The sequence below is a fragment of the Urtica dioica genome, chromosome 2 (assembly GCF_054948205.1).
Source record: "Urtica dioica subsp. dioica isolate 48M chromosome 2, U.dioica_male_clone48M_v1_H2, whole genome shotgun sequence".
In the NCBI taxonomy this organism is placed as follows: Eukaryota; Viridiplantae; Streptophyta; class Magnoliopsida; order Rosales; family Urticaceae; genus Urtica; species Urtica dioica.
The window spans coordinates 52,100,928-52,121,628 of NC_142757.1; the positions used below are offsets into that span (position 1 = coordinate 52,100,928).

At 35.6% G+C, this 20,701-nt stretch overlaps 5 protein-coding genes across 9 annotated transcripts; 2 read left to right on the forward strand and 3 right to left on the reverse strand.

Annotated features, from left to right (window-relative positions):
* Positions 1-2,865: 2,865 nt before the first annotated feature.
* LOC149405510 (uncharacterized) lies at positions 2,866-4,253 on the forward strand. The gene is made up of 2 exons (XM_089607243.1): positions 2,866-3,934; positions 4,216-4,253. Exons 1-2 carry the CDS (start codon positions 2,866-2,868, stop codon positions 4,251-4,253), a joined length of 1,107 nt encoding a protein of 368 aa, XP_089463369.1.
* A 779-nt stretch (positions 4,254-5,032) lies between these two features.
* LOC149405511 (uncharacterized) lies at positions 5,033-8,385 on the reverse strand. 4 transcript variants are annotated; one of them, XM_089607244.1, is made up of 8 exons: positions 8,278-8,385; positions 7,784-7,939; positions 7,589-7,688; positions 7,386-7,468; positions 6,697-6,760; positions 6,482-6,599; positions 5,515-5,669; positions 5,033-5,333 (listed from the first exon to the last, which is right to left on the reverse strand). In XM_089607244.1, exons 2-8 carry the CDS (start codon positions 7,915-7,917, stop codon positions 5,244-5,246), a joined length of 744 nt encoding a protein of 247 aa, XP_089463370.1. In that variant the 5' UTR covers positions 7,918-7,939; positions 8,278-8,385; the 3' UTR covers positions 5,033-5,243. The 4 variants fall into 4 exon arrangements, with proteins under 4 accessions (XP_089463370.1, XP_089463371.1, XP_089463372.1 ...); XM_089607245.1 differs by lacking the exon at positions 8,278-8,385 and having other exon boundaries at positions 7,589-7,693; positions 7,784-7,930; XM_089607246.1 differs by lacking the exon at positions 8,278-8,385 and having other exon boundaries at positions 7,589-7,693; positions 7,777-7,915.
* A 4,029-nt stretch (positions 8,386-12,414) lies between these two features.
* NDHS (NAD(P)H-quinone oxidoreductase subunit S) lies at positions 12,415-13,319 on the forward strand. Its single transcript, XM_089607250.1, has one exon. It carries the CDS (start codon positions 12,440-12,442, stop codon positions 13,133-13,135), a length of 696 nt encoding a protein of 231 aa, XP_089463376.1. The 5' UTR covers positions 12,415-12,439; the 3' UTR covers positions 13,136-13,319.
* Positions 13,193-14,581, reverse strand: LOC149405513 (uncharacterized). Its single transcript, XM_089607251.1, has 3 exons — positions 14,227-14,581; positions 13,665-13,828; positions 13,193-13,457 (listed from the first exon to the last, which is right to left on the reverse strand). The coding sequence occupies exons 1-3, from the start codon at positions 14,300-14,302 to the stop codon at positions 13,440-13,442; spliced, it is 258 nt and encodes an 85-aa protein (XP_089463377.1). The 5' UTR covers positions 14,303-14,581; the 3' UTR covers positions 13,193-13,439.
* A 3,306-nt stretch (positions 14,582-17,887) lies between these two features.
* LOC149405514 (uncharacterized) lies at positions 17,888-19,788 on the reverse strand. Of its 2 annotated transcripts, XR_016295589.1 has the most exons (3): positions 19,232-19,788; positions 18,285-19,128; positions 17,888-18,130 (listed from the first exon to the last, which is right to left on the reverse strand). XR_016295589.1 is itself a non-coding variant. In XM_089608053.1 (2 exons), exons 1-2 carry the CDS (start codon positions 19,583-19,585, stop codon positions 18,826-18,828), a joined length of 657 nt encoding a protein of 218 aa, XP_089464179.1. In that variant the 5' UTR covers positions 19,586-19,788; the 3' UTR covers positions 17,888-18,825. The 2 variants fall into 2 exon arrangements, 1 of the variants encoding a protein (XP_089464179.1); XM_089608053.1 differs by having other exon boundaries at positions 17,888-19,128.
* Positions 19,789-20,701: the final 913 nt, after the last annotated feature.

Here is a 20,701-nt window from a genome sequence, read left to right on the forward strand (position 1 = left end):
TGGTAGTAACGGAGGAACCAAATGTCAACATTAGGTATTTATCCCGACGAAAAAAAAGTATAGGTATTTAAATGTATCCAAACGAAAAATATAAGTATTTTTGCCGCCATTTACTCAAAGTTGAATGACTGGGTAGTTAATTTTTTTTCTAAGTTGTTGTTCTTGTTGTATGAAGTTATCATACCACAAAAACAAAACAACTCTTCTTATTCCAAGTACTCAAGTTCAACAATTTTTCATGATAAAAAGACATTAAATGGTCATTTTTCATATTTAAATATGTAATTTTCAGGTTATATATTAATAATATGGGAGAAAATAATATGATATCCCGAAATTGCTATAACAGCAACAAAAAAATGAGTATATATGCATCTAAAAACATTATATATTTATGCCACAATTCTTCTAATAATAAAAAAAGAATTTTTTTTTTTCTATTATCGGTTTGAAATTGAGCGTGTTTATCAAATTTTATTAGTCTTTGATGTAATCAAACTCAAACTTCTTGAGTCCAATCTTCTATGTATGAAATCAAAATATTAAGTATTATACTGCTATTAACTTTGACAATAAAAACAAGGGTGGTGTAGCTAAATAGCCAATTTAAAGTTATGAATTTGCAAAATAGCCAATGTTTGTCTTAATTTAGTGAAATAGCCAAAATGTGCAGCAATCTGGTTTCAAAAAAAAATTTGACGCCAAGATTAATTTTTTTGAAAGTGATAAATTGCTTATAATAATCGTCAAAAAATTTAATTTTGGCTGTCAAAAAAATTTTGGAAACGTAAATTTGGCTACTCTGTTGAAAAGTTAAAACTTTGGCTATTTTGCTAATCAATAAATTTCAAATGACTATTTTGTACAATTTTTTCTAAAAACAAATGAAAAAAAAAATAGCTTAAAAGAAAAGTTCTAATTTTTCGTATAATGGTTCGTATATTATAAAGCATGGCCTAAACTATATTAGAAAATATTCTCTCTCGTTCCAAGGAGAAGCATAAACGCTATCACTATCCCTTTCTGTTACTTAGTATTTAATTGCTTCAAAAAAACTTTGTGAATGAGGTATTCCTTTTATTCTACATACATAAGCATGCTTAAACATCCTTCAATTTTTATAATATTGTTGTTTTGGTCCCCCAACATTTTTTTGGAGCATTTTGATCCCTAATGTATTGATTTTGTAGCATTTTTGGTCATTTTTAATTTTTTTTTTTTAAAAACCAAATTCAACACCGAAACACTTGAAACTATTTGTAAATATGTTTGAATCAAATATATTAACGAAGTAAGTATGATTAGGATGAAACATGTTGTTTGATTTTGATGATACTTTTTTAGAATTATAAACAAATAATTTTCATTAATGTGTATATATATAGTATGCCCCGCGCGTTGTTGCGGAATAATAAGTATATTTTAGTTTGGAGAAAGAAATATATAAAGATATTTTTTTATCTTTCTGATAAAAATGAATTTAAAATTTTTAGAGATATTTTTATCTTTCTAATAAATAAAAAATCGATATGAATGAACACGTCTAAAAATCCAATATCTTATTTTTTCTAGTAAAAAAATTAAAAAGAAAAAAACACTGTTAATTGAACAATGTTTTTGTGAGTAGATGGGATTTCTTTACTTTAATATATAATATAATATATAAATATATTGCTTTGCTAAAGGATGCACTGTTAGATCTTTTGTTGAGAATTTTCTAGGTAGGCGAAGAGCACCTAGTTCTCTTTCCTTTAATCGGTACACTGTTCTTCACGTTTTATCTTTTTGTTCACCAATGGTAACTTTGCTCGAAGCAGATTCTCAGGTCTATTTCACTTTATATTCTTTTTCCGTCTGTGGTCAGTGGAGACTTATTTTCAAAAGGTGTGTGTTTGGCCTTTAATTTTTTACTTTCCTGTCTTTTTAATTATTATCTTTTTATCGCTATTTGCATGGCACATAAAATATGGTCATTTTGATGGAGCAATCGATATTGTGTTTCAAAGTAACACAAAAAAAAAAAAGGTTATAAAGCAACAGCTTGAGCAAGGATCCGAAAATTTAAAATTTTCATTTGCAAAATACCGTATTGTGTGACCTGGCGAGACAAGTATTTTAGGGGGGCTAATCTTTTATATATATATATTTATCTTAAAGCAATTAATGAAATAATAGTAGAGAAAATGTTTAAATGCCCAAGGGAGCTCTATCGGTCGTCTTAATTTTTTTTTTTTTTTTTTTATAAGAAATTAGATATATAACTTCCATTCAAATTGCAAACTAACTATTCAAATACTAAAAAATATACCCAAATGCATGTCTAAGCCTTTCGTAGTAATTCGAATAGTTAGGTTGTAATTTGAAAATTATTAGCGTATATATATAATATATTAGTCATTATTATTATTATTGTATTTATGATTATTTCCCTTTTTTTATTTCCTTTTTTGGTTGTATTAGGGTTATATATACCCAGACTATTCTATTCTGTAATTCATCAATTCAGACTTCCTCTTTTTCTCCGAATCCCTAAATCTTCATGGTATCAGAGCCATCTTCTCCATTCATGGCTTTTGTTAATTGATTGAAGAAAGTTAATATACCAAGCACGGTGTTCGCGGATCGAACTCCGCGGTGAGTTCGCGGATCGAAGTCAAGCTACGTTTTTCGTCTGTACCGTTGGTATTTTCGCCTCCTTTTCTTGATTTGTGGATGTCGTAATTGGTTGAGTGATTGTCCTGTTCACCGGTTCGGTGCTGTTTGGATGCGTTGTTGATTTCGTTTTTCGGGTTTCGATTTGGGGGTTTCTATCTGTTTGTTTGGATTTCGTTGTTTTTGGAGTGTTTGGATTTGTGCTTTTTCGATATGGCGGGTCGTAGAGATGATTCCCTTCAGGCAATTGGTGTTCAACTGGATGGAAAAAATTACTCATATTGGAGTTATGTTATGAGGAATTTTTTGCGTGGAAAATCGATGTGGAGTTATGTGACGGGTGTGCGTCGTAAGCCTACCGATGAGAAGGCTAAAGATTTTGCAACTTCGATTGATGTTTGGGAGTCTGACAACGCGAAAATTATCACGTGGATTAACAATTCTGTTACCCACTCGATCGGTGCTCAGTTGGCGAAGTACGAGACTGCGAAGGAGGTCTGGGGACATCTAGAGAGACTATATACTCAGTCTAATTTTGCAAAACAGTATCAGTTGGAGATGGATATTCGTGCGCTTCGGCAAAACGGTTTGAGTATTCAAGAGTTCTATTATGCCATGTCCTCATTGTGGGATCAGTTGGCATTGACTGAGTCGGCTGAATTGAGGGCAGTGGCGGCTTACATCTCTCGGCGTGAAGAGCAACGATTGGTTCAGTTCCTGATGGCCCTTCGTGACGACTTTGAGGGATTGCGTGGTGCGATTCTTCACCGCAGTCCTCTTCCTTCTGTTGATTCTGTGGTCAACGAGCTGCTGGCCGAAGAGGTTCGTCTCAAGTCCAAGATCGACAAGGAGAGTCCATCACCCGCGGTGCCTGCTGTCCTTGCTGCCCCGTACCGTTCTCCTGCTGGTAGTACGTCCAGGTCATCACTCCCTCTGGATAAATGTGCCTTCTGTAAAGAGAAGGGACATTGGAAGGCTCAGTGTCCGAAGTTAGGCAGGGACAGAGCACAGCCGCAGCAGCAGCAGCAACAACGCCCAACCCAGCCTCAGTCTCGCCCGACGGCTCCGTGGGCACCCCGTCCAACGGCTCCGTGGGCACCTCGTGCACCAGCTCCGTGGGCACCTCGTCCGACACCTCCGTGGACACCTCCGCCCACCAACGACGTTGCTGCCCCATCTGTGGACCCATACATGTTTGAGCAGTTCCAGCAGTTCCTTGCCTCTCAGCCTCATGCCATGTCAGCCTCTTCCTCTAAAGGTTTGTCTTCATCGTCAGTCCCAGGTATACCATCCTCCATTTGGATACTTGATTCGGGTGCTTCTAACCATATGTCCCCTCATTTTTCATCTTTTGTGTCTTTGTCCCCTCACTCGTCCATACCCATTATGACCGCCGATGGCACCCCTATGCCATCAGAGGGTTTTGGTTCTGTTGTTACATCTCATATTTCCATTCCCGATGTCTACTATATTCCTAGTCTTGCTTTAAATCTTGTGTCTGTTAGTCAATTGACCGATTCTGGTTTCGTAGTCACTTTTTCTTCTTCATCTTGTTGTGTTCAGGATCCGCGATCTCAGATGGTGATTGGGACAGGCCGTAAGCAGGGGGGGCTCTATGTCTTGGATGAACTTAAAGTAACGGATGTGGCTGCCTCTAGTGTGGATTTATCTTCTTTTCGTTTGAGTCATCTGTCGAAATCTTCAAAAATATAGCCAATTGCATATGTGTCTCACCGAATTTGTGCTATTTTCTTAATTCTTAGATAGTTAAGATAATTTTAACGTATGAGTGATTTCATCGCCCATGAATACTTCAATCTTCATAGGGGTTTGATACACTCAAAAACTTCCAAAAACTCTATGTAATAGGGGTTTGTGCCTCTTATGGCTTCATAATTTGTTCTCACTGTATTTTCTAAACCTATTAGGTCCGTGTTAAGTACAAGACCAAGAGGATTGTTGAGAATATGTGGGATTTCGACCGCCTCCGAATCTCGAGGTTTGGTATTGAAAAATCGAGATTTTATTAAAACTTGAGGACCCGAGCCGCGAGCAAAGTTGGGTTAAAGATGAGCCTTCTTCCTTGATTATCTAACATTGCTTGGTTTAAAAAAAAAAAAAAAAAAAATTACTCCAAGTCTGCTAGATGATGGGATTCTAGAAGAATGTAGGCCGATTAATTTGTTAATTCTAAAATAAAGTCGACAAGGCTTTTTTTTAGAGGTTATGAAATTAACACTAAATGCTTATGTGTGCGTATATGAATAACTGGACGTATTAAACGACTCTGATCGTTGAATAAAATTATTGGGATTTGTTCACTACAACCTTGGTGAAATATGTTAGCTTACTTCTTCACGCAGATATTGTAAAAGCCAAATTGAGTCATCAACAAAAAACCTGCATTAAAAATTATTTGATCACACATGTTCAATCCGAGCCTACTTAATGTACATGTAAATAATGAATGAATCTCTCCTGTAATCAAATTTCACTCAACTAATTCAGAACATCAATTATTAATACATTACCAGACCTATCTACAAATTACGGTTAAAAATAATAATTATAGTAATAATAATTTGTACAGCTCAAAACCCGTTGAGAGGCTTTGAGTCACTATCAGACAACTCGGACCCTATTTTGAAGTCTGTCTGCAATGCTTCTAGCCAAGAATCCACCTAAAAATACGACCGAACAATGCAGCGACCATAAGAAAAAAAAAATACATATATACATAATCACGACAAATAGACAGACAAGTGAATCCAAATCATAAGCTTGGCTCTCTCTCAGCTGATGCAATTTTTAATTGTCCTTGTTTATACATTGCCAACCAATATATCGTGTTCAAGGGAATACCTGAATCTTTGAAGCGCTCGAGCATTCGATTCGCAGTCCTTGAGAAGTCAAAATGTAGAAAGCATATATCTTTCCTTCGCCTTCTCTGACAAAGCTCGGCAATGAACTTATTTCCACCACATCGGGTAACATGGTGGAGTCCTGCGGACTCAGGTCTGCGAAATTATTTTCAAGTAAAATGTCAACATATTACTCTTTAGTAAGGTTAAAGTTATGTTTTTTTTAACATACAATTTTTTTTTAAAAGAAAAAAAAAAATCTATTAAAAGAGTTTGTTAAGATAATTTTTAGATCGACAAAATCTTCCACTTTACTCTTCAGACATGGATACAAATAATTTTTGTGTTCACTGATTGATCATTCAAGCTCAATTATATATCCGAAACAACTCATTTCTTTAAAAAAATTATTTATCCAAAACCATTTGCGGACAAGTAAACGTACCCTAGGCTAAAAAACATGATAAAAAAAATAATAATAATTAGCCAAATAAGCCACCGAAAGTCTAAGAATTGCTAGATAGCCAATCTTTTGTAAATGGCCGGCTCAACTTATTTACGGCATTCATAAAGACAAAAATACCCAAAAACATTTCCGCTTATTTTGGGTTTTTTTTTTTGTCTTTTTGAACGCCGTAAATAAGTTGAGGCGACTATTTACAGAAAATTTACAAAAGGTTGGCTATTATACAAAAGCTATAAATCAAATGGCTATATAACTAAAAGAAGTTCAAGATAACATAACTAAACCGAGTTTTTGGGGGAAGTGTCACATACAAGTTGAGAGTACTATGAATCGTGATCTGACTTGTAGGTAATGACCGCTAAAAACTCTAAAGAAGCAACCAAAAACATGTAATTATGTCTCATTCAAACAACGAAAAGAAAGCTATCGACTTGTATTTATAGCTCGATTCGTACGTTGACGCAAACAAATCTATGAGTCGTATCTTCGAGATTTTACTCACCGGTGGAGAGTAAATAGAAGAAGAGGCACGGGCCTTGGAGGACAACAAAGCGAGGAAGCCAATCGTCGACTTCAGTGTCGTCAAGCGGAGGAGGCTCTCCCGGTAACGCCGCCCATCTCTTTTACAAAAAAAAAAAAAAAAAAAAACGGCCGGTAAAAAACAGAACAAAGAGATCAGGGAATAAGAATAGTCATGTTCGAGAGCATCGAGATTACTGTTCGTATGTACAAGTATCCCGAGAGACGAGCAGACCGGAGAAGCTCGTCAACGTGCTCCAATCTATACATACACACAACACCAAGCTCTCACTCGTAAAGGAAGGAAAAAAAGGTGTAAATCAAATTCCATGTATATCCCCTAAAGTTTCACACCAGTCTCACTTACTTCACGCAGTAAAATTCCAACTGTAACACCAAGCTCTCACTTAGGGGATGCAAAAAAAACCCATTGAGTTTTACACTAGTCTTACCCAACCCCGTAAAGTTCAAATGTATCAGCTCTCACTCCTTCATGTAATTTTTATAAAGAAGATAAACAAAAGGGGCATAGTTGGATTTTTTTATGGCCACGAGGCGATACATTTGAAACTTTGAGGGGTAAAGCGTAAAACTTTTAAGGAAGATACATGTCATTTACCAAAAACAACAAAAAAAGAAGCCAAGATTACTACTTTTCTAGAGCTGATGTGAAGAGACATAGTTCGGACTATATTTCAAACTAAGAAAAATAAATCTAGGACCGATTAGAAAGAGATGAACAAAGCCTAATTTAAGAGAGCCTAAGTTATGTATGTGTGACATTATCAAAGCCGTGACGGGATAGCTTGCTCGTATGAGAATACAAATACTAATGTAAACTAATAAACAACTAAAATTTCGTCTTTTTTTATTTTTATTTTCCTTACTGGGCTTTCAAGTGAGCTTCTCTCTCTTCTAGATCAGCAAGTTCCGACCTGAGTGATTCGAGTTCCGCAGCACTAAGCTCAACCTGTCATTACCAAGTCTTAATATCAATAACCGAAAAATAAAATCATAAAGAAACTATAGTGATCCCTAACAGAGAAAAGAACTACAAGATTTCAAGGAAAAAGAAAGAAAAAAAAAACACCTTTTCTTGCCCATCGGGGCCGCTCCAAGGGAGACCCCGGAGACTAAACAGCTTCAACATTCTCAGCTTTCTCCGACTCCACGGACGGCTATTTGACGGGCTATACTACACAGGTTCAACAACACTCATATCAACATTCTCATCTCTTGAATTCCCTTTTTTTTTCATTTCTTGTTATCTATAAATACCTAATACCTCAAGGAATTCTCGACCTTTGGATGGGAAACGACACAAGGCGGCGGAGTTCTGGTTTGAGGAGAGTTTGAGTTCGACGTTGAAGCATTAAAGTGATCTTGAATAATCTTTATCTTCCCAAGACCATCGTCCATTAAAGCACACTTCACCAATTAACTGATTGACAATGAGCATACTTTACAATAAGTTAAATAAAATTAACTTTTTTTGCTCATACTACCCACACAAAATTAACTCTTTCAGCCAGAAAAGGGGTTAGATTAAAAAAAAAAATTAAAATCACCTACTCTCAATCAGATCAAATCTCAGACAGTAATTCTTCAGCAACAACAACCCATTTATTGCATTTGATTTATTTATTAATAAACGGCATAAATTCGTTGATAAAGCGAACCATCTATGTACAGAAGTTACGGAGTATAGCGTAGAGATATATTAAGTACGAAAAAATCAAAATAAGTCGAAGAAAAGCCAGAGTGAAGAGAGGATCATACCTTTGGAAGAAGAAGAGACCTTTTTCACGAAAGAGAGAGAGAAGAGTTCATGAATGTCGTTTTTCGCTCATGAAAAACCTTTGACCTCTTTAACTACGACTGTTTGTTCGATATTATACAAGTTTATGGTTTTGCTCCTTTTTGTGGTGGACGAATCAAAAGACAATTTTACCCTTAATCTTTGAGATACGTGGTGTACTATTATAGATGGTTTTATTGTAGTTTCAGTAGAGGACCAGGCAATTCACATAAACACTCTGTTGTTCTTTTTAAATGGTTTATTAAACTAATGTTATTATGTTACAAACTTTGTTTTTTATTTTTATTTTGGATAAGCTTGCATTTGATTTGTTTAATTTAATATAATTAAATAAATTAAACTTTTCATCCCTATTGTGGAGCGTTTATAAAAGAAATAATTTTGCTCGTACAAGATTAGTTTGCCTTGTGGAAATGGTTAAGAAAGTTCACGTTATATATATGTATAGCCTTTGAAGTAACTTGAAGAAATAAGATTGATGGATTTGCCAGATTCTTTTAAAGATTTTTTTTTTTTTTTTTTTTTTTTTTTTTTTTTTTTTTGCTAATAATGGATTTGCCAGATGGTGTGGTTTTAATTTTAAACATTTAAAGAAGCTCAGCCTCATTTAAAAACCGATATCAACACGACTTCCTACTTCAAGTCTTCTGCTTTTTTTTTTCTTTTTTTTAAATGAAAGAAACATTCGAGTTGAGATGTTGCATTGACCAATTTAACTCTTGTTTAATTAGGAAAACGATTATTAATATATAGTTACTTGATATAAACATGTATTTTATTCGCCCGTTTTCAGTCGCAATCTTTATAATATTGAACCTCTATATCTTAGGATACTCTTTGCAACAAATTTCTTTTTGTGTAATCTATTTGTTTTCTTTAAGTGCATGGAGTATTGTATTATATTAGAATAAGGTTAAAACACTTAAAGATACATTTGTGGAAAACATTAATACAAAACACTATAAGTATTTAAGTTAAATTTATTCAAACACTAATTATCGGTGTTTGTTCAATTTATCCATATAATCTGACTTAAAGAAGAACACAATGCATATGAAAATTTGATGCGGCTATTTCAAAATACTTTAATTGTTAATGGAGAGATCTAAGCAAACAAAATTTTAAGACCATGACAAATATGATTCTTGAAGTTGTATAGAATTAAACAGTATCCCTAATAAGATTGTGGAAGACGGCTACTCCGTCTCAATTTTAAATAAAAGATGGTGTATTTTGTTTTAGTCCATTAAGTATATAGTAATATTTACAGTTTCGCATTGTTATATAACCAACATTTTTGTAAATTTTAGATAAATAATCATGTTCATGTATTTACACGTGTAAATTGACGTAAATATCCCACCATTTTATTTCAATGAAAGAACAAACCAGGAATGTCACACCATCTTTATGACTATTTATCCAAAATTTACGAAATGTTGATTATATAATAATACCAAAAGTTTTAGTTGACTAATTACCTAATTTTTTATTTTTTTTTCTCCCCATGTTTTCTTATGCCTCTTTTCCCGGTGCTTTCCTATGCAGCTACGGCAATAAAAAAACAATACTCTTATTTGAAGTTTTGTTGGCTACTTGGGTTTTAATATTTGTTTTACAAATGCTAACGAAAAATGATCTAAAAAGTTTAAATGAAGAAATATTTGAAAATACCTCATATATTTAGATGATTTTATTTTAGTTGATTTGAGATGCTTTTGAGAATGTTAAATTTTTGGATATTTTGTTAAAAGTATTTATAATTTACTATGAACCCATTTATTTTGTTAAAAAAACAATAAAAATTAGATGAAAACAAAATTAAACGACATTGATCAATGAATTTTCCGGTCCCCAAGAACCAATTTATTTGAAGAACAACGGAAACGGAAAACATATATAATATTGATGGAATAAAAACAAAAACAAAACAAAAAAAAACAAAAAATAAAGGAGATATTTTGCAGTGGCACATGGTGATGAAGACCGTAACAACATTATCGTCCCACTATTACTGATGGCTTAATGGACCTTTATTAAATTATAATGGAAAAAAGAAAAAAAAGTAGAGGACGACATGAATGGACAGAAGTTTTGAGTTTAGAGAGAATCAAACTTTTGTATATTATTTTGTAGAATTTTTTTTTCTTCGACACAAGAACATAACTAAGCTTACTACACTAAGAACAATAAGTAGGGCAAAAATAGACGTAATGTCCAGTGCATGTCTCTTACAATTAATTACACACGAAATAAGAACAATATTTACACCTAAAGCGCACACGTCTTCGCCACCATTGATGATCTTCGCATTTTATTTTCTTCGTTCATGATATTTTGACTGACTTTACAGTACAAGAAAAACTATGCAATGAAGCCAATAACTCAGTATCTCACTTTTTTTTATTAAAAAAAAAAAATCAAAGTTTTATTTTATTAATAAATGACTCACCAGAGCGAAGCGAATTCAATTAATTGATTTAATTAATTTAATTTACTTCGGTCTTATTGATTATTTTCTTAATTAAAATGAAATTTTGACTAAAATTTTAAAAGAAATTAAGAGATTAACTAGTTGCAATAAATTATATATATATATATATATATATATATATATATATATATATATATATAAAATTAGTAACAAACAACATGAAATATAAATCCTTACTTTTTGTTTTTAAAGGACATTTTTATGTCGATGTGTAATTAACTTACTACCTTCACTTTAAATGTGGTGTAAAATTGCTATAGACCAAAGTAAATACCACAAGATAACTCATACTTAATTCGCTGTTTGTCGTCTCTTACTATTTCATTCTATTATAATAAAATTAAAATAAATCGAATATAATCTAACTGACATTGATAGTATAAAAACTTACACGTACATAATACATACCATAGGTATAATTAATTAAATTTAACTTACCTTAGTTAGAAGAATAGTAATATTCAGGCTCCTCGGATCCATTTTGTAAAGTCTGATTTCAGATCTCTGATGTGGTTTTTGAAATTTCACAAAATTTCTCATTTAAAGATAGCGGGTCCTGGTACCTCAATTTTTTAAACTATCAATATTTCATTTTTTTTATTTGAATTTTTAGATGATTTTTTGCAGTTATTTAAATGAAACTCTAAAGAATAGAACAAATATGTCAAATAAAAGTGTATACAACAAAGACAAAATTGTAAGGGAAATATATTCTTAGGATATAATGAAGTATTCTTAAAATAAGAATTATAAATTAGGTGTTCTCGAAAAAGATTTTTAAAATAAGTAACTCGGGTAATTTCCTCAAAATTGTACAAGGGTTTTTCAAAGTTATCATCCTATTCCTCCTTCGAATAGTTCAAGGAAAAGAAAAAGAATAGTTCACAATCAAGAATTTTACCACTAGTAATGAGTAGTTGTTAGGGGGATACAATAGTAATCGAAATTAATCTAGCCTTTTAATCTCTTCTTTTGATACAATCATGCTTCACAACCTCTCAAAATTATTAATTTATGAAAAATAAAATTTGTATGTTGTTTGATGATGCATATGCCTTACTAAGAGAAAACGAACATTACTTATTCATGAATGACTTACTAGTATTAGTGCCATCAACGCGATCAACGCGATCAACGCGCTAATGATCAACATTTTCCACATAAATTTGGTTTTAGCTATCATCCAAAAGTCGTCAATTTTTTCCGTAGAATTTCGGCAATCTTCGAGCAAAAAAATAGTCATCAATTTTTCAATCAATGACAAACTAATTATAGATATTTTTAAAATTTGGCAAATTAAAGATTCATACTTTCACATTTGATTTAGTCTCGTTATCACCGGGACAAAAAAAAAATCACAATTTCAGTTATATGATGAATGTTTAAAGGGAATTCCATCTTTCATATAAGGGTCTCGATCTCCTTAACTCAACTTTGCTAAGGTTGTAGTGTCGTGGAGATAAAGAACATAGAAAGCGACAAAATAGTGAACGAATTAATTATGTAATTGGTGCGCTTGGATAAGACTTACGTACCAAGCAAAGCCACACATTTTGGTGGCCACAATTCATTAAATAGAAGAAAAAAACATAAGAGACACTTCTCTCTCTCTCTCTCTCTCTCTCTCCATGGCTTCTTCCAACATAACCCTACCCAGCTTTACCTCCAACTTCCTTGGAAGAGGAAGAACACACCACCTTCTGAGCCGTCCGATCAAGCCCAATCACACGGCTCAGAGACACCAAACCCTAAAACCACCATGTGCAAAGTTCAACCTATTCGAGATCATGGGAGGTCGAGGACTCTGCAACGGCGAGGCGGGCCTGATAAACGAGCTTGCAAAGCCCGTCGAAAATCAAGACCCACCGGCCCGTCCCGAGGCCAAAGAGCCCGGGGGCGAGAGCGAGAGCGAGAGCGGACTATTCCCGGAAGACGGGTTCGACAAAGAGCTCTCGGGGCTCACCGGAGGGTTTCCCGGCGGAGAGAAGGGTCTCAGGCTCTTCATCGAGAAAAACCCGCCCCCGAAGAAACCAGCCGCCGAGAAAAAGGCGGATCTTAATACGAGCCTCGCGAAGAAGAAGCCGAAGCCGCCGGAGCTTCCGTTGCTTCTCCCGGGGATGATCGCGATCGTCAAGAACCCGAACAACCCGTATTACATGTACACCGGGATCGTCCAGAGGATCACCGACGGGAAAGCCGGGGTTCTCTTCGAGGGAGGAAATTGGGACCATCTCATCTCGTTCCGCCTCGACGAGCTCGAGCGCAGAGAGAAAGGCCCGCCGGGGAAGAATCCCAAGTCCGCGATCCTCGAACCCTTCCTCTAATCAATGACCGATCAACGACACACAGAGAGGGAGAGAAAATATGCAGGTAAAATAAAATAAACTGTCAAACAATGTCATTTTCATATATCGCTCACTGAAAAGGGAAAAGAGGACATGGGTTTTTTTTTTCACCCTCACAAATTTCTGTAAATTATGTATCATAAAGAATTTCGGGTTTTTTTTCTTTTCATGTGTCAATTGCCATCAAGAAGTAAAAATTTTGTATCACTTGTCCAAATCCAAATTTTGTTATTCGCAAAAAAATTCGAGGTTGTAGAGCTCTTCAAGCTCATGTCATTCGTGTTCAGAAGCAACCGCCCAACTGCGAAAACAGAAACGAAAAAAAAAAAAGATTAACAAACAAGAACAAGGCGAATTCATATCCGAATGCAACGACCAATTAAACCCGAATCAGGGCATGCGCAAAATCCTAAAAATAGTTCGAAAAAAGCGTGGAGTCAATTCTATAGCATGACTAAGCTCTCGTACTTAGAACAGCAGCAAGGACAAATCCGTAATAATCACTCACCAGAACGGCCTCAATCTCCTCGCTGCTCACCGGAGTCCGTTTGGGCTGAAGAGAAGCTTTCCCGCCCAAAGTCGTGGCCGTCGCCGAAGCCCTCAAGTTTGAGAAGAAAGCTATAACCGCCGCGTCATCCTCGGCAACTGACTGAATCTTCGATGCTGTAGAACCTGATTAAAAAAAAAAACCCCGTAAATGTATATCGGCAGACCCAAAAAATAGCATAAACAAACATTATTTTTTGTTCTTCACTGACTCTTCAAATTGGGCCACTCTTAGAAGTCTTTTTCTTGGTTTTGATTGGAATATACGAAAAAACGGAAAAAGCAACAATCTTTTGTTCTTTACATATCGGGTCTAAGTTACTCGAATTGGGGTCCTTCTGAGAAGTCATTGTGATACAACATTCTCTTATGCTATTGAGTCACTTCATATAAACATCACTGACTAAGTCCTAGGTCAAAGTAAATCCCTAAATCAAACGGGAAAAAATCCATTGGAGTTCAAACAAGCTCGGAAACCCTAAGTCAAAACGAATCTCTTAAAATCGAACGGGCGTTTAGTTTACCAGAGGAGGGTTTGGGATGTCTCTGAGGAAATTTGATGCGAGGAATTCTTTTCATGGCTTGGGCAGCTTTTTCCATGTCTCTTGTTCTTGTCTTTCTCTGTCTCTCGATCGCTCGGCGTTGACTGCTTATTCGTTGACGGCGATTGCTTGTTCCGAGCTCTTTGGAGTTGTATTGTTTTAGAGTTGAACAATTTATATATATGCGTGTCGCTATAATCTCGGCCGTTGATCTATTACTTCATTTATACTTAGATTCTTTAAAAGACGAAATTGCATACATATCCTTTGGAGTTTGAAGTAATGTCACAAACTTCTTATTGTTTCTATAGTATGTCACTAATGTCCCCACTAACTAACGTCGAAAGGGTATGTTTGTTTATCAGTAAAAAAAAAAAAAAAAGCTTTATTAATATATAAAGTTACTTCATAGTCAATATTTCGACCGAATTATCAATATTAAATTCTAAAAATTAATATCGATATAAATATATATATATATATAGATAAATAACTAAGAGTATGGTTATGAATCGCAATTATTTTTTAGTTATTCAGAGCAATGATTTCACTGTTAGCTCATTCGATTCAAGTTCCTCACTTGTTTGATAGTTGCTTTTCTCTGAATCTCCGTCTCAATCTTTTCCGACCATTGATATTCAAGAGAAAACTTAGATCGCGAGTCGCTCTTCTCGTCGAAATTCCTCACGAGCAAGTTCTACAAACACACCAATGTCCGAAAATCCACAACCAACTCATGAGTCTCCTGTGAAACAATACCCTTAACATTGGTCGGTTTATCTCAATTTCATAATTTTGAAAACAAGGAGTACAACCAAACTCATCTTAGGCATGCGAACGATGATTAACATTGGGCACCGACCGAACACACGTCCTTCTTCTGCTGGCAACCGACAAGCCGTTCTTTCGGAAGTGGCAATTGGTCTTCCACATGTCAGATAGTACAGACGTGGGATCACAGAAGTGAACTATCCCGTTCATTACCGTTGTGAATGTTTGCGTGGGCATGTTATATTTTTTATTTGAAGGATTAATCTCAGTCATTGAGATTATATCCGTCGATACTATCAACGGCTTAAAAAAGTGTGCGTTATTATCCGTAAGGGCCCATATTTCACACAAAAAATTAAATTTTAACCCTTTTAATTTTTCTCCTATAAATTCATCTCATTTCACTCCATTATTCTTCACAACTCAAAACCGTCATCTCTCTCAAACCATATAATTCTCTCAAGCTCTAAAAAATTTATATACTTCTGTTAAACCAAGTTTATATATATATATATATATATATATATATATATATTTAAATAATTTCGTAATATAATTTTAAAATAATTTCATATTTATATTACATACTTGAGTTTTTATAAAATTTATATTACATAATTTGAGTATGTCTCAAGAGTCATCGACTCACCGAGGTTCTCGTCGAGGTTCGCGTGAATCATATCAAAGTTCTAGTCGTACTTTCGCACCGTCATAAGCAAAACAAGAAGATGAGCAACATGAAGAAGTTCAACAACCCTCTCCACCATATGACAATATCTACAAAATTGGTTAAGCCTTTCTCAATTTTCAAATTACGAAAACATTGAATTTTAACCCGTTCTTGATCCAACATTTTCGATCGACCTCCAAGTGTCCCTCTAGAATTATACCAATTCCTGCCCGTCTCCTTATGTTCAAAATCGACCACAATTTCAACCACAATATTTTACACAACAACCTCCACATCCTCTTCCACATGAACATCCTTCTAGCTCACAACACCATCCATACGAAGACGTTTTCATGGTATATCAGAACAACTTCGTAGATTTGAAAACCAATCACTTCATCCACCACCACAACTCGAGTCACCTCCACTACAACAACACGAGTCCCCCCCCCCCCCCCCCCCCCCCCCCCCCCCCCCCCCCCCAAGACCAAGAAAACCCACCAAATCAATGATGGCGATATCCGAAGAGGTCAACGCAACAAGTGTTGATTATGTAATCCGAAATCCTTTTATGGGTTGTGTTGATTATGCTTGTATATATATTAGATCTTCTATTGTTGAATGATTTTGAGTATCCTAATAATTATTGTTTACGTTAAAAATTAGGGACTATTCACGTTTTCTTCTATTCCGCATTTGTAAATATATTGCAAGGTTAAATGATTGATTACGCAATAAGAAGTATTGAAACGAACGTTCGTGTTCAATACATCGGAGCGTAATTAACCTTTATGAAAATAATTATTTACGTTCGTGTCCGATATCTAACTTTTATTTCCCATCAACATCAACACCAACCTCTATAGAATCTACTAATGTCAATCTTGCAACCTATAACACATGTTGCAATTGTTAAGTTAATTCCATTGATCAAACTAGTGATTTCTATTCAACTAATTGGGTGTTAGACTCAAGAGTATCAAAACATACATATGGAACCAAAAACAGCTTCTTGTTTACTGAATTCATTATCTAGACCAACTACCACTCTTACAAACCATTCTGCGATTCATTTATTTCACTTTGGATATGTTCGTATCAATGCTGATCTAGCCTTACATGATGTACTGGTTGTGCTTGATTATAAATTTAATCTATTACCGTTAGTGCTCTCACCACAAGTACAAAGCTTGTGGTTACTTTCACAGATCTTAGATTTGTTATACATATTGAGGATATTGACAAATGCGAGAGAAATGACAACTTGTATGTGCTCACATCAACGGTCAAGAAAAGATCGTTTGCAATGTAGTCTCAGATCAGACATGGGACAATCGTCTCGGTCACCCTTCGATCAAGAAACTGCAAGCCGCCCTTGAAGAGTTCTTTAAATTTTAGTCTAGATGGTACTAGGGCTGAAGCCGGATCGATTCGGTTCGGTTTTGGTCATTTTTCATCCAATATTTATATTTAATATCTAATTTTCAAAATTCGATTATCCGGTTCTTTAAAATCCGGATCCAGTTTTAAAATCGATTTAAAAAAACCGGTTATCCAGTTCTTAAAATCCATAATCACCATATAACTAGTTTTTAAAAAAACGTACCCGGTTATAAATTATTCAAATTATCAAAATCAGAATAAAATGAATCATATAAACGAGATTATTTATTTATTTTAATAAAAAATAATAAGTTAAATATCCGATATCCAATTTTTAAAATTTAAAACCGATATCCGGTGCTGATTTTGAAATTGGATCGGTTATCCAAATATGAATTTCGGTTATATGACCTGGCACCCATTTGCGGTTTTGGATACGTTCGGTTATCTATTTTATCTGATTTTTCTTTACAATTTTGTACCTCCCTAGATGGTACAGGTACCCCTGTTTGTCGGACAAACAGCGAAGGTTGACTTTTTGTTTTTCCAATACTCATAGTGTGTCTCCATTAGAACTTTTGTGAGTATAACTATAGGAACTAGATCTAGACCGGTGAATTGGAGAGCTTTGTTGAAATCTTTTTGTGTGAGAGGAATGTGATACTTTTAGCGATGGGAGACATGAGGTATTTTGTGGACATAGAGTATCGCGGTTGATTTGAAGGAAAGTCCCATGGAAAAAGAGCACGTCTAAATTTGGACTTCGACGCTAAATGATTGAGAAAATGTTGTTCTCGACCGGAGATAAAAAAAAGGAAAAGAAAAGAAAAGTAGCCACTAGTCGTCGTCAATATAAGGTGAATGGAATTTATACAAAAAGGTGTTTTGTTCGTTTATACACATACGTTAAAAACAATACGCAAGCGACCTTGATCGTCGGCAACCCAAACGGCCTTGAATTTGTTGTCGAGGCAAGACAAACTTTTTTCTTTGCGAGTAAACGTAGGGAACACGTTTACGTCTTCATGTGGGACTTTTACACCCTTCAATACAACCTCCTTGCTATATAAAAAAAAAAATCAATTAGAAATAACATTTCAATCATAAAAAACAATTACAAGTTTCCTTATCAATTGATTTTTAGATGGAATCTCATCAAATTTAACCTAATGAGCAAAAATTATAAGATAACAAACTTTTCTCAGCCTACGCGTACCATGAGATTCTCGCTAATTACGACTCCATGGTAACCAATTACGAGCCGCTTAGAAGCATGACGCACGGAAAGGTTGTGATGGTCTACGTGATAATTTGTGTTATTATTCGGCTTTGAGAGGCTAGCATGTCGAATACCACGATGTGGCAATACTATGCCGTTCTCGATTTTTGACGTCTTGCGGTCATTGTGCAAACTTAGCCCCTCATGACTTGAAGTTTGGACCCCTATCGGTGTACACGAACTTAGCCCCTCGTGGCCTGGAGTCTTGTGGTCTAGGAAAATTTAGCCCCTCATCATACGAGCTATGAGGGCTCGAAGTCTCGACCCCTCTTCGAGAGTCACATTATAAAAAAAAAAAAAAAAAACACGAGAAGACAATATAAAAAAAATCCAAGTTTGCTATCGTGCAATGTTCATATCAATCTATATAATTACGAACGAATGCGTCTATAATACAATACATAGAGTACATGAATATGATGTTCTAATCTAGAGAGAACATTGAACACAAATGGGAATTATTAAGGCTAATGCATAGCTACAGAAGCTTGTTGCAGGTGGCGACGGCGACGGCAGCAGCGAGGTGCCAGGCGGAGTGAAGGAAGGGCGTGGCCGGAAACACGTCGTCAGCCACGAAAAGAATGCCTCCGACGACGGAGGAGACCTTGTGAAGCCTGTGCGATGTCCTCAACTCCGGGTCTTTTAAGGCCCTCTTTGCAAAAGCTACTTCCATTATTCCGGTGTGAACCGCCGACACCACCAGCGGCTGAAACGGCAGACACGCCGCCGACGCCGCCATCAACATCCTCGGATTCTCCTCCGTCACCGCGCTCGAAAGGCACTGCACAAAATAAGAAGTTTTCAAATAAGTCCCCCTAAAATTTATTTTTTCAAATCAGCCCCCCCCCCCCGTATGTCTGAATTCCTTGCGTGTGTGTACTCACGAGCGTAGAAGCGGCGATCATGGCGTAGTCGGCCCAGCGGAGGTACTTTCTGACGTGGCCGGAGGAGGAGTGGTAGACGGTGGAGGCGATCCCGACTCCGATGAGGGAATTGGCGTAGAGGTGACACTTGAGATTCTTCCTGGGAGCGTTCAGACCCAGAACTATGAACGGCATCGATGTCACCACGTTCGCGATCCTCTCCGCCGCGTTTCCGTCTCTCCCGCACCCGCCGCACTCTTCCCTGCTCCACGGCGGCGCTGTGTGGAGCTTGAACGACGACGAAGAGGTGTACGGAGGAGCGGCACGGACTTCGCGAAGACCTTCCTCCAAGACCCTGCTGCTCATCATCGCCATCGACGGTGATCGATGGACTCGAACAACAACACGCTTTTGCTGTCTCTGTGCGTGTTCATATTATTACAGCGAAGCAATGCAAAGAGATGCGAATCGCGCACGGATCTACTTTCCTCAGCATCATCATATGATTCTCCCCAATATTCTATTATTCTTTGCCCACTTAGCGAAAAAAAAAAAACTATACGTGGATCGAAGATGACCAGTCGTATTTTCCTTCCAGATTCCAGTCTTATCCGCAACTTCGTTGGTATGTTGGGATTATTGGGCTCACATGCCGATCCGATTGGCCCATTAGGATATACTAGGCCCATCATATAATACCGCTTAAAGATCCATGACATGCACAAATAACATGACACAAGCTTCGGCACATAAGCTTAATTATAAGGGAATTTGCCATAGCCAGGTGATATATTCCACATTCTTCCTTTTTTTTTTTTTTTTTTTTTTCTTTTCAAAATGATAGATCTAGCAGTGTTTAGTGAAAAATATGTCACTAATAACGACAACTTGTCACTAAACACTCATAGATCTGACTTTTTCTTTTTTGAAAAAAAGTAGGAGTCCGATTTTTTTTTTTTTTAAACACTCTTAGTGGTGTTCAAACTCCTATTTATAATCGCTCAAGATTATCGATGAAGAACACAAATACATAATTTCTAAATGGAATATAAGTATCTGTGAAGTCTAAATCCTAGAGAGTATATATAACATAATCTCAATAAATCGCGCTCAAGTCGCAAAAAATTGGAAAATTAAATCTGATCAGATCTCCTAAAAAATATGGGTCTAAAGTGAAATGAATGAGAAAAGAAAGAAATAAAAAAGGTTAAAAACGTAAATATACAAAATAAATGGTTATACTTTTAGATTCAAATAAACTTATTAAATTCATACTTGTGGAATAATCCATAAAGAAAAGACCTTAGAAATTCACAAGATCGATGAACAAAAAAAAAAGCGTAGAACAAACCCTTGAATAACATCATATTTTGTCAAAACACAACATACCACGAACATCTATAGATCAGGGACGGAGCCAGAAAGAGCTCATTAGGGAGGCTAATTTGAAAAAAAAAAGTTTTAAGGGGTTAATTTGTAAATTTAGGTAAA

Excerpts from the sequence above, each read along its gene's own strand:
- NDHS (XM_089607250.1), top strand. The coding sequence starts at position 12,440 with ATGGCTTCTTCCAACATAACCCTACCCAGCTTTACCTCCAACTTCCTT.
- LOC149405513 (XM_089607251.1), bottom strand. The coding sequence starts at position 14,302 with ATGGAAAAAGCTGCCCAAGCCATGAAAAGAATTCCTCGCATCAAATTT. Across the intron at positions 13,829-14,226 it reads ACATCCCAAACCCTCCTCTG|GTTCTACAGCATCGAAGATT; the intron begins GTAAACTAAACG and ends TTTTTTAATCAG.
- LOC149405511 (XM_089607244.1), bottom strand. The coding sequence starts at position 7,917 with ATGGACGATGGTCTTGGGAAGATAAAGATTATTCAAGATCACTTTAAT. Across the intron at positions 6,600-6,696 it reads GATACTTGTACATACGAACA|AGATGGGCGGCGTTACCGGG; the intron begins GTAATCTCGATG and ends TTTTTGTAAAAG. Across the intron at positions 5,670-6,481 it reads CTTCTATTTACTCTCCACCG|ACCTGAGTCCGCAGGACTCC; the intron begins GTGAGTAAAATC and ends ATAATTTCGCAG.
- LOC149405514 (XM_089608053.1), bottom strand. The coding sequence starts at position 19,585 with ATGGCGATGATGAGCAGCAGGGTCTTGGAGGAAGGTCTTCGCGAAGTC. Across the intron at positions 19,129-19,231 it reads TGATCGCCGCTTCTACGCTC|TGCCTTTCGAGCGCGGTGAC; the intron begins GTGAGTACACAC and ends TATTTTGTGCAG.
- LOC149405510 (XM_089607243.1), top strand. The coding sequence starts at position 2,866 with ATGGCGGGTCGTAGAGATGATTCCCTTCAGGCAATTGGTGTTCAACTG. Across the intron at positions 3,935-4,215 it reads GTCTTCATCGTCAGTCCCAG|GATCCGCGATCTCAGATGGT; the intron begins GTATACCATCCT and ends TGTTGTGTTCAG.